Source organism: Crocodylus porosus, unplaced genomic scaffold, assembly GCF_001723895.1.
Source record: "Crocodylus porosus isolate Cpor-Errol unplaced genomic scaffold, CroPor_comp1, whole genome shotgun sequence".
Taxonomy (NCBI): Eukaryota; Metazoa; Chordata; order Crocodylia; family Crocodylidae; genus Crocodylus; species Crocodylus porosus.
Window position 1 is genome coordinate 43510794 of NW_017728949.1, and position 11420 is coordinate 43522213.

Here is an 11420-nt window from a genome sequence, read left to right on the forward strand (position 1 = left end):
AACCCCCACACTCTCAGATGGGGCACTGGCTGTCGCTCCCCGCTCCCCGGCCAGTGGTGGCCAATCTCAGGGGGGCACATGCTCCCCCCACGTGTTGCCTATGCAGCCTTTCCTACCTCACTTGGGGTAACCTGCTGTGCTCCAGAGTTTGCATGGCATGGGTGTTCCCTGGGGACAAGTAACAGCAGCACAAGGTGTGCCACTGCTTCTTGCTCAGGAACCAAACATCCATGCTTGTCTGAATGCAGCCCTGGAGTTCTAACCTTAACAATAATAAACCCAAATTAACTTAACTTGAATGCAAATTGAAACAAAGGAAGGAAGGAAGATGAAAAGAAATCAACCTAAGAATTCATTTTTATAATACATAGGGAAAAATAAACAAGACCATTTTCAAAAGAAGTCATGCCATTTCCTACAGCTTTAACAATATTGATACATTTTGCCTGCAATTTATTCTGTGATATTTGAGTTTGCATGTGTTGGTAAAATAAGATTTCCTCTTAAATACTGTTCAAGGCTATAATTGGTTCCATTGCCTGAAACACACAGTACATGATATGGGGCATTTTTATGACAACTGAGTTGTAGAAATTGCAAGCTTTTTTTTTTTAAAAAAAAGACTTCTGAGCCCTGGCAGCCTATATAACTATTGAAAAGAAAAACAAATAAGAGACTGCTTACATGTTTGTATTAGCAGTTGACGTCAGCCATTCACCAGCCAAACCAATAATATCCAGCCCAGTGGAAAGCTGGTTGAAAAACCGAGGATGACCTGGAAAGATGATTGAAAACAACTGAAAACAAACCCTTCCTTGTTATATTTAACATTTGACTTTTCTCTCATCGGTCACTTCAATAATCTAGCTTTATAAGACAAAATGCATTATGCTAATATCTTGCCAGCAGGCACATTTACATGTTCATTAATGCACAGTAGTTATGTGTACAATCAAGTACTAAATGCGTAGTAACCAGCATTACTGTGCAGTAGTGCCAGCACACACCTTTTTAGTGATGCTACTATTCAGTAGCCTAATAATGCTATGCAGTAGCATTATAGCGTTAGCACTGTTTGTGATATGATGTGCTACTGCACAGTATTATTAGGCTACTGTGCAGTTAGCATCTCATGTAGACATGCCCAGTGAAACTTTTCAGACAATTCATGTCTGTGAGTTCAGTTATTTTCTTATCACAAACTTCTAAAATGTTGCAGGCTGCCTTCTTAATACAATGTAGGCAAACACATTCTCAGCCTCACAGCCAAAAGACTGTTTTGGGCCTTATTCTGATTGATGGCCCTCGAGCTATAATTCAGGGGTTACATACTTCATGGTCTGCAGATGTTGGCTAAAATTGCATGTAAATGGGAAAAAGAGGAAAGCTCTATAGAATACATACATTGGTCAACATAGGATGGAATGAATAGAGTCAGCAATGGCAGACAGCCTGAGCTAAATGGACTTCTTGACAGTAAATATAAGTCACATTGGGTCTGGTACTGCTTTTGTATTATGATAAGATTCCCAAAGTCTTCAACAAGAAAGATTAGTCCCTGAACAAATTTTGAAATAGGAGATTCAGCTAAAGAAAAATTAGGACAATGCTACAAACACTTCTGTAAATTATTTCAGAGTCACTTATGCTGCTCCAATTCAGCTGGAATTTCTTTGTAAAGAAAGAGTAAGACTAAATATAAGAACAAATTAAACTATTCCTCTAAGACAAAGGTATAGTAATCTTATCAAAAGTAGGGGTGTTTTTTTGTCCAGATTATTTTGCTCAGAGTCCCTTGATCAGAAACTCCTCGTTCCTGGAGACTGAACTACTCAGAACAGTTATAAAGTGCAAAATTCTCCTAATAATTGAATAGTTAAACTTTTAGAAAAATGATAAGGGTCCATTTTTTACAATAAAAAGGGACAATGTCAGGTCAGATTTGGTCCAACATTTATCATGAACATGAACAGTTTAAAGAAACCTCAATTCTGATCAAAATGTTACCATTTTATATTCCAAAATTCCAGTGGAAACAATTTATATCAAATAAATATTACTCTGCTTTGTTGATGTCCCCAGCAGTCTGTAAAACCCAAATCCTGTAAAAAACCTGACTATATATATGCATGAGACAAGTTAATTTACCTTGGTTTTGCCTTTCTCTCATGTTGAACCCCCACAGACAAGAATATTATTAATAACAAAAAGAGAATTAGAACTTTGGAATCACTTCAGTGTTACTAAAAGGCAAGACATATCCTTCTCCCACTGAAATCAACTGAGATACTAGCAGGGTTGGGTCCCCATGGTGGTGTTAATGACATATTTGATAAAGCAAACTGTTTAAAATCAACTGTGTTCCTTTCATGCTGAAACATAAACTTCCAGCAATTGACCTGAACAATGAGGCGCTGAGTAATAATTCACTAACTTCATAGTAGTAATAGTAAAATTGTAGAAAAGGACTTCACTGTAGAATCTGTTGCAGATCCTATATATGCTACATATTTATGACTCATTGTCTGTACAACTTCATGACATAGAAGCTATATAACAGTCCACTGACTGAACAACCTTCCTAAACAATATGCAACTTATTAAACATGCATTAATTATTATCTTCTGTTTTCTGCTCATTTTAAATGAATTGCTAATATATTCCACATTTCACTTGCAACCCCACTACCAGGGATGAGATACATGCTGGGGTTAGCTATTTTTCTCACTCCGCTGCATAGCTAAATGATACCAGGTTTTTTACAGTTATATAGCAGTAACAAGCCATAGTTTTTCTGATACCATTAAACCACCCAGATGTAGCCGAAGTTTTGCACGGTCCAGAAAATGATATGCTAAATGAACAGAAATGTTTCTTTCCAGTTACTGCTCTGCTGATCAGTGGCTGGGAAGAGGCTAAATAGAGGTTATAGTGTCATGGATTATCTTTTTGTTTTGTAAATCAATGATTCTTCTCTTGCTGGCTTGACACAGGGTTTGAGAAACTCTTTTAAGAAGTCACCTACTTTATCTTCTGTTCATGCTTTCAGCAAGAATCTTATTTCCTTATGATGGATTACTTTTTTAAATGAGAAGGAAGAAATTTCATTGATTTCAATGGGCGTTTTGCTTGAAGAAAGTCTTCACAAATTTGGGGACCTCCAGTGAAGTTAATGGGAGGTATAAGAGTGCTGATTTGTTATAAAGCCTGAAGTTTCTATTTTTAAGTCTTCACCCGCTGCTACAGTGTCCGCATTTGCTCACATCTGGCCTCTTTTCTCAGTGGTCAGGTCATTCTTAAAGAGCATGAGTGAGAAGCAGCTGCCAATGTATATAACACTAGCAGGAAGAGGCATGGCAAAAGTACTAGCCATACAACCACACTTACAGTACGATATAAGTGTACAACAGCCAAGGGATTGTATATTAATTAAAGCTGCAGTAACTATTCCTTTTTCCTGAAAGAACCGGTTGAAAAGGCCTGGGTTTGGGAGTCTGAAATATGCTGTGTCTGGTTTGAAAGGGCACAAAACAATACCCTTGAAGAAATGAAACAGTGGGGTGTGTGTGCTGGGAGGAGAAGACTAACAAAAATGAACACATCATTTCCCCAGTTGTGTTGCTTAGTGAAACTTGACAGGTTGAGGGGTGGGGAGGGGAAGCCATAAGGAAAATTTTAAAAGCTTTATGGGACTGGGGAAGGAATGCCCTCACTGATAGCCTCTGGGGAGAGCTCCCAAGGGAAGAAGTGAAGCCATCCCCGTGTCAACAGTCTGGAGCCACCCTGACTACTGGGGGCAGGAGTTGGCGCCTCAGGCCAGTCGTGCTGGGGACGGAAGCACAGCCGTGCCCGGTGCGGGGCTGAACACGAGTCGGGCAAGACCAGCCCGCGGGGAGGAGGGAAAGTTTTGCTCCACGCGGGAGCTGGGGCTCGCTATTATTATCGGGTCTTAGGATGGCAGCCTCTTTTCCAGGAAGCGCCTGGCGAACATAAAGAAGAAAAACTGCAAATGCAGCGTCATTTATCCCCTCATTTGCCTAACGACATCGCTGCCCAGGGGCGCGGGCCGCTCGCCTCTCATCCAGCGCAGAGATCAAGTCTCCCAGGCCTGTGGCCGGCGCCGCCCGCGGGCCCGTGCGAGCGGCGCCCCCCGCGCCCTCCCGTCCCGCGGGTGCTCGCGGCGGCGCTGGCGGTACCTGTGCGCACCCCGTACTTCAGGGTGTCCCTGCAGTCCACCAGGATCTGCTCCAGCGACTCGGGGTTGTCGGACAGCTCCAGGTTGAAGCCCTCCATGCCCTCCAGCAGCTGGTGCGGGTGGTGGAAGTCCAGCACCTTGGTGGAGCGGTCGAAGGTCTTGCGCACGTAGTTGAGGAGGATGTCCAGCACTTCCAGCAGGAACTGCACGGTCTGCTCCTCGCCGTTCTTGGCGGGCAGGAGGTCTGCGGGGCCAAGGGGCCGTCAGTGCAAGCCCTCCCCATCCTCCCGGGGCATCGCCTCCCGCCTGCCCAGCCCCGGCCCTCCCCCGGGCTGCGAGGGCACAAGAGGCAGACGCCGCTCCCCCCGGGAAGGGATCCCGGCTGCTGCCTCTGCCCAGCCAGGAGTTGCTGGATCGATAGCGACAGCCCCTTGCACCTCCGAGAGCCAGGCCGTCCCCACGAGGTCCGCCGCACGCCCTGGCAGCGAGCACGTGCCCGGGAGGGAGCGGTCCCAACACCCGCGCACTTGGGCTCTGGCACGGCGCCCCCAGCACAGCGCCGGCCGCGCCTCGCGCGGGGAGGACCGAGGGTTTCCCCGCCAGCCAAGGGGAACGATGCGGGACGGGGCCAGGGCCTGCGCCCGCCGGGGCCAGCGACGCGGCTGCCCCGGAGCGGAGCGGCCGCCCGGGGCCGCGGGCTGCGCTCACCTCTGGCGTACAGGTTGGAGAAGTCCGTCTCGGTCCGCCGGAACCGGGCTTCCTTCTCGCTGTTCTCGCAGGCCAGCAGGTTCTTGGAGGACTGCCTTTCCTTCAGGGAGCTCACGATCCGGCTCTTGTCCTCCAGGCTGTTGTTGCGTTGCAAGAACCCTACATGGTTATTGCAAGGGGCGCAGGTTAGGGTCTTCTCGTTGCCCAGCATGTTTAGAGACATTTCAAGCAGCTCCCCAGACAACAGTGCAACGCGGAGTTCGCTCTGGATCTAGCTAATGAGGTCGGGAATAAGCGTATTTATGGGGATTGTTTGCCTCGAGGAAGGAAAGCTCGAAATGACATCGACTGCAGAAACCCAGCCATGCAAAAAAACAAATTCTCGTCATTTAGTGCAGTGGTAAATTCTTATTAAGTCGATCAGACAGATTCCACTTCAGTAACCAGCCACGGGAAGAGTTCAGGATGAGTCAATGCTATTGCACCCTGCAGGCGGAGTTTATGGACCTCGCAGGCAGAGGGGCAATGGTGTATGATTAAAATCAGGGCCACTCGGTTTCCCTCCTCGTGTTGCCATCATGCAAAAAAAGGATGGCAGCAGCTGACTGAGCTGGAAGGGCCTTCGGGTCTAGAAGATACTGAGGGCACTGACCACTCCGACTCCCCTCTGACTGTTGGGGGACAGGGGCTAATCGCGTCAAAATACGAAAAGATGCCGATTTTGAAAAACAAACCCCCGTATTGTTTATGAGGGGGGGCATTTTGTCATAACTTCTGAAAAACAGTTATTACTGGAAATAAAGCCCTACAGCTCTAATGCCCGCGGTCGGAGGCGTCATTTCAGAGGCCCTGGGTCCATGGGAACTGGGCTATAAAGTCGTGTTAAATTGCTTTAATTAATGAGAAACAAAGTAATTTTTAGTTGCATTAAGGCCAAACCGACTCAAACGAGGACAAGTCCAATGTCAGAAACCCTTCCCGGGGAATCAGGGCTCCCGGGATGGCACGTGGATGCGTATTTCCCGTACAGCGCCCAGGTGCGTGGTCCCGAGCGCTGCAGAAACTCCGGCCAAACCCCGCCTGCTCCGCTCGCATTGCAGCACGGGGCCTCTTGGGGCAGCGGTAAGGCGACATAACCAAGCGGGCCACTGTGAAGCTGGGCGAGGTCTGCAGCCAGCTGCGAGCCAGGGCTTCCCACTCAGCCCGCCTGCTTGGAAGCGGGTCGTGCATCTTCCATCAGCCCTGACTTGGAATCAATCAAAAGAAACCTCGTTTCGCCGAGCTGCTGGCTCCCTCCACCCGCTGCCGGTGACCGAGCTCTCCCAGGCCGCCTTGTCGCCTGCTGGCTAGTGAGCAGCTGGCTAGTGAGGGCTAACCTGTCTTCGCCAAACCTCCAGGGCCTGAGAAACCCGCCGTCCCGCATGACTGAGAACTGGCCGAAGGGCAGGGAGCTGCTACCCCTTGCTTATCGGCAGGGGAGAGGGCAAGGCAAGGACTCTACTGCCAGCTACAGCAAGGGACAGGCCATTTCCGCCCTGGACCTCCCTCGTCCAGTCCGAGCCAGCACTGCAGGGAGCACTGAAGAGGAAGTGATCCCTTGGGGAGCTGCCTGTTCTGGAAGCCCCTCATTTCGTGTCTCAAATTACTTAAGGGAAATGGAGCCGAGACAATAGCCCTTATTACCCGGGCAATCTAGGGTCACTGGAACATCTGGCACATAAGCCTTCTCCCAGGAGAGGAGAGGGCTTCTTCTATGCCAGAGCCTTTCCCCGGATGTCTTTATCCTCCGCACTGCCATTTGATAAGCATCTCTGCACGCCCCAGCGACTCTTCCTCTGCCCTCACGTGCAGTTAGGAACATGACCCTCTAAAGTCAGAAGAGTTCAGTAAGGGGGTCTCAGACCTGCCGCCGTTCCTCGTTTAAAATGAACTATTTCTTACAATAAAACCTAGCACTGTCAGTAGGTGATCTGCTAATAAAGTGAAACAGGTTGCAGCATTTATTGATGTTGAAATAATAGGTACAAATTAGGCATGCATCCTACAGTGACTCTCTCTCTCCAGGTAATAGGACCTGACTTGTTTTACTCTATTTGAAAGGAATCCAATTATTTGTTTCCTCGGAAGGTAGTAGATTAGCTGGAAACGTGCACTACAAGAAGTCACCTAAACAGACATCTACTCAGAAAAAAATCATGATTCCTCACTGTTGCACGCCTCCGATAGCGTTAAATATTAACATATTATCAGGGTGAAAAGAAACCTATCTTTGGAAAGATTTCCGATAGGAAAACACAGGGGCAGAGCCTTCATTACAGACGAAGGTCGTAACCGCTTCCTGAAAGGCAGAACATTTTATTTAATTTCTTAATCTTTTCACCTGGTGAGAAGGGTCGTCTTGCTGCTCAAGGGAGGGGCTGCCCCTGCCGGCTGGTCTCAGCCACTCACTCCCAGACCGATCTCGGGAGGTGGCATCACCCTCAGGAGGGCGAACAGGAGCCTTCGGCGGAAGAACACGCCCCACCTTGCCATCTGCATAACCCCAACCTGACATCATGAATGCGGGCAAACCAGATCAATTCTGGATCAAATCGACGGCTTTACAGGTGAACTAGTAATACCTAGCAAGTGAAAGCTTCAGCCATTTAGTGAGCGGCAAGCCATTTAATGAGCAGGGACTCTCCTAGCGGCGGTTAACGTTACCGTAGTCCAACACACGAGGCTCATGCCCCTGGGTGGGAGTTCTCAGTTACGTGGTACCCAACACGCGGGCACATCTTGCGTTTTTTGCTCACCCAAAGCCTCCAGCTAAATCAGTAGACATTTTGAGTGAGCAAGAATGACCAATCAGGGCTGTGCATTAGGATCTATTTATAGCCCCACTCGGACTAAGATGTCACGCATTACTGAGCACCTTGGGGAGCAGAGACTAGAGGACAGAGTTACAAAAGGGCCTGGATTGAGGGACCTGTTGCCGCTTTACATCTGCTTACATAATTCGCGGAGTTCTTTCAACTACAATATCATTTTAATGGAACTTGGTGATTTTATTACATAAGGGCAATCGGATTGATTAAAGCTGCCCCCGGAGGGAACAGCCTGCTGCCCTGCGATTGGCTGGCTCCATCATGCGAACTTCCGGTCACATCTCCTGGTTTCTAGCCCTCGCCTCCGAACGGGTGACCGGGAAACAGGGAACACGCAGAACGGGAGAGGAGTCGATCGTGTGTCACCGTGCTCCGACGCTCTTTCCATGCCTGACAATAAGCCCATGAATACATGGAAACCTTTGTCTGTACCCAATTTACGTACATAAATGAGGAATTCTGCTGGAAAGATTACTGGCCACACTATTTCTCGTCTAGGTGAGACTACCAACACCTCTCCTCACTGCTACAGTCAACATTAAACTGCAAGTTATTTTACTAGATTTGCATTAATAGGCGTAGGACGTTTAAAAAGCTAATTTTTTTCTGAGTATTGACAACTTGAGTCCGGAATTTCGGCATAAGCGCAGTCAAAGTGCAAAGGAGACAGTAGTATTTTCACACCACAGGAGGGAGGGAAAAACCCACAAAAATGGAAGGAGTGTAGGAAATCTCCACAGAGCTGGTTTACATCGCGGATCTATTCCAGATAATCGACTCCAGCTTCCGTCCCAGAATCACAACAGCATTCCTCAATACACGCGCCTGATTTTCACTAAATCCTTCACAAACCGATATCCCCTTTTCAAAAGCTCCTAAATGAATGAGGAGGTGAAGTTTCCTAATTTTTCATCTGATTCATTTGGGCTCCTTTGAAAACAAATGCATCCTACCGTGTCGTTAGTTATTCTGCAGAGCACCATTATCAGGTCAGGGAAAGCGGGCTGGGGTTGCTGTTGAAGAGGCATCCGAACAATTTTTACTAAATCTAGCCCTTCCTCTGATTTCAGGGACAATAGTGTCACGTAGATGCTGGAAGCCTGGGGTCATAATGAATGACTGAGGGACGAATTGTAGCCAACAGTGAAAAAGCCCGCAATACCAGCCAGCTTTGCTGACAATGAAAATGCATCAAACCATTCACAAGATGGTCTTTTTTTCCCCATTTCAGACTTGAGAAGAAAGCAGTCTTCCTTAACTAGGCCAATCGGTTGGGAAAACGATGCTACACACGCAGCTGCTGAAAATATTTTTTTTTCATTTAAATGAAAAGTAAAGTGATTTTTCCTCCTTTTCTTTGCGATGAACCCTATTCTGAACTTTATTTAAGCTCTGCATTAAAAATAAATCGACATAAAAAGCAGATCTGCCCGACATACACAGATAAACGATTCGGAGGTTTCTAGTTCCTTGTAACTCCATCATGTGGAACAGCATCATGTGGATTTAGAGGAATGGCAGGTATCAGTCCAAAAAAAGGGGAAATCTAATAGTAATGATTGCCATAATATCACTATTGCAAAAAACAACAGTAATATATGTCTGTAATTAAAATAGTACTTAGCAGCAGGAAGGTATTATTTAGTTACCACAGGTAACTTTTATTAGTGAGCATGAGTTACACAGACTGTGATTACATATAAACAGCGGCTGGGTAAAAAACCTCCAAACAATTAGTGTACAAGATGAAGTACCCTGTATTACCACTGGATAATTTTAGTACGTATAAACCAGACGAGTAATAAAGGGAACAGCACTGAAAGCAAAGAGCGAGCCTGCAATGAAATGCAGATTCCCTTTATTACTTGTCTGTGTTTGTTTCCCAACGAGCTTGTTCTTTGTTTTGAATTCCCTCCACACCCGCCCAGTTCAGCCGCGCTTCCTCCTTCAAAAGCCAAAATGGTGGGATACTTCCTTTCCAGTTTACCTTCAATAACACCTACATTGTGTGCTGCTGTGATGTCCCTCTATAACCCTGGCAACACAGAACAAACCCAGCGGTGCGTTACTTTATCAGTTCTGCTTGCCGTGCTAAATTAAAATGATGATGAAAAAGCCCATCGCTCCAGCCACTGAAGGGACCGGTAGGAAAACGGTCCATTAAACCCAGAGCAGGAGCTATTTATAGAAAGGAGCGACTACTCGTGCAGACCACCACTGGGGTCACATGCAGGCTTTTGCAGAGTGAAGAGGTAAGGCGCTGCCAGCCCAGGGGCTCCCTTCGTCCCCAACCCGCGTGGAAGAAAACACGAGCGCCGTTCAGGGCGAGATCAGGCCTTGCAATGGCTCCTGGCCCCGCGGGAGTGCTGCCACCACTCATGTCCAGCCCTGAACCCTCCCGGCCCTGGAGGGGAACGGGTAGGGAGGAAATCATTCCTATTCAGAGCAGGCAGGGGCTGCGGGAACGGGGAAGGGGCTTGGCTCTCAGATAATGGAGACTGGCCGGTTTGTCTCCGAAAGGGACGGCGCCAGAAAGAAACGTGGAGAGGCGAGGACAGCTTGTTATCTGCAAATGGATCTCTTGCTATAACGTCGCAATCTGACAGCGGATTTGTTTCCCTGCCTTCCTTGCATGTGCCCGCGCGCTGACTGGCTGCCAGCACTATCTCGCGAGCGCAGCTCTCTGACGAATTGCTCTTTAATAAGGCTCTCGTTAATCTTTCCTCCCCCCCCCCCGCCAGGAGCTTAGTGCTTTCCAGCCCGATAAGACTGCAACGTTTGAGGCGCTGAGATGCGGCTCCCCCACCTCTGCGCCTTTCCCAGAGCCGCCCTTCTCCCCCCACCGCCCCCAGTTCTTGACACCCCCATGAGTCTCCCCGCTCCTGCCAGCTCTTCCCCTCCCAGGGCAGCCCGGAGACGGTGCCTGGGAAAGGGTTTCTGCAGGTCAGCTGCTGCTGGCCTCAGCCAGCCCCTGTGACCATGCACGGCACGCGCCTCGGGCCCTCCCGCCGATTTCAACGGGAGCGGGCGGGAGCCCCAAGCCGGCAGCGAAGCAGCTGCTCCCCCGCGCGCCGCCGGGAGGCAGCAGAGGGCGCCAGAGGCCCCCGCACAGCCCGGCCGCGGGGCTTCAGACTGAGCCGGCTCTGGGGTTGCCCCGGCCGGGCCCCGGCGCCGCCTGCTCCGGCCCGCCAGCGCCAGGGCCCACGCGCCTGTGTCACTTACCGCAGATCTTGAGCCCGATTTTCCTGGTGCAGCCATGGGCCACCCCGCACCACGTGTCGTAGGCTGAAACAGAAGTCAGAGAGTCAGGTCGCAGGCGGCCCGGGGCTGGCACCCAGCGCGCGCCTCCGGGGGCAGCGGCAGCCCCGACGGCGCCCAGGCAAAGCCCCCCCGGCGGCCGTGGGCTCTCGCCCCTTCCCCGCCCCGGCCGCGCAGGGGTCGGGGCAGAGCCGGCTCGTGGGGCCGGCGGGGGAAGGAGCCGGCACCTGGGACCTGCGCGCCTCGCCCTGGATCTGGCGGGGCTCCAGGGAAGTGGCAGCTCAAAATAAACCGCCGTGAAATGGGGTCGCGGAAGAGTTCAGGAATTAATTGGGTGAAAAATAGTATTTGACTAGATGATCGCGCCTGCATGACTGAGCCCCAGACGTGC

The 11420-nt window shown here is 49.3% G+C and overlaps 1 protein-coding gene across 2 annotated transcripts in view; it reads right to left on the reverse strand.

Annotated features, from left to right (window-relative positions):
• GAD1 (glutamate decarboxylase 1) overlaps nt 1–11420 on the reverse strand; it is a 42453-nt gene that overhangs the window by 27214 nt on the left and 3819 nt on the right. For both annotated transcript variants that reach the window (XM_019554645.1, XM_019554644.1), the window contains exons 3-6: nt 10994–11056; nt 4905–5063; nt 4198–4440; nt 685–775 (exon numbers count right to left, since the gene is read on the reverse strand). In XM_019554645.1, the coding sequence (XP_019410190.1) occupies nt 685–775; nt 4198–4440; nt 4905–5063; nt 10994–11056 (556 nt within the window). The remainder of the gene's footprint in view (nt 1–684; nt 776–4197; nt 4441–4904; nt 5064–10993; nt 11057–11420) is intronic.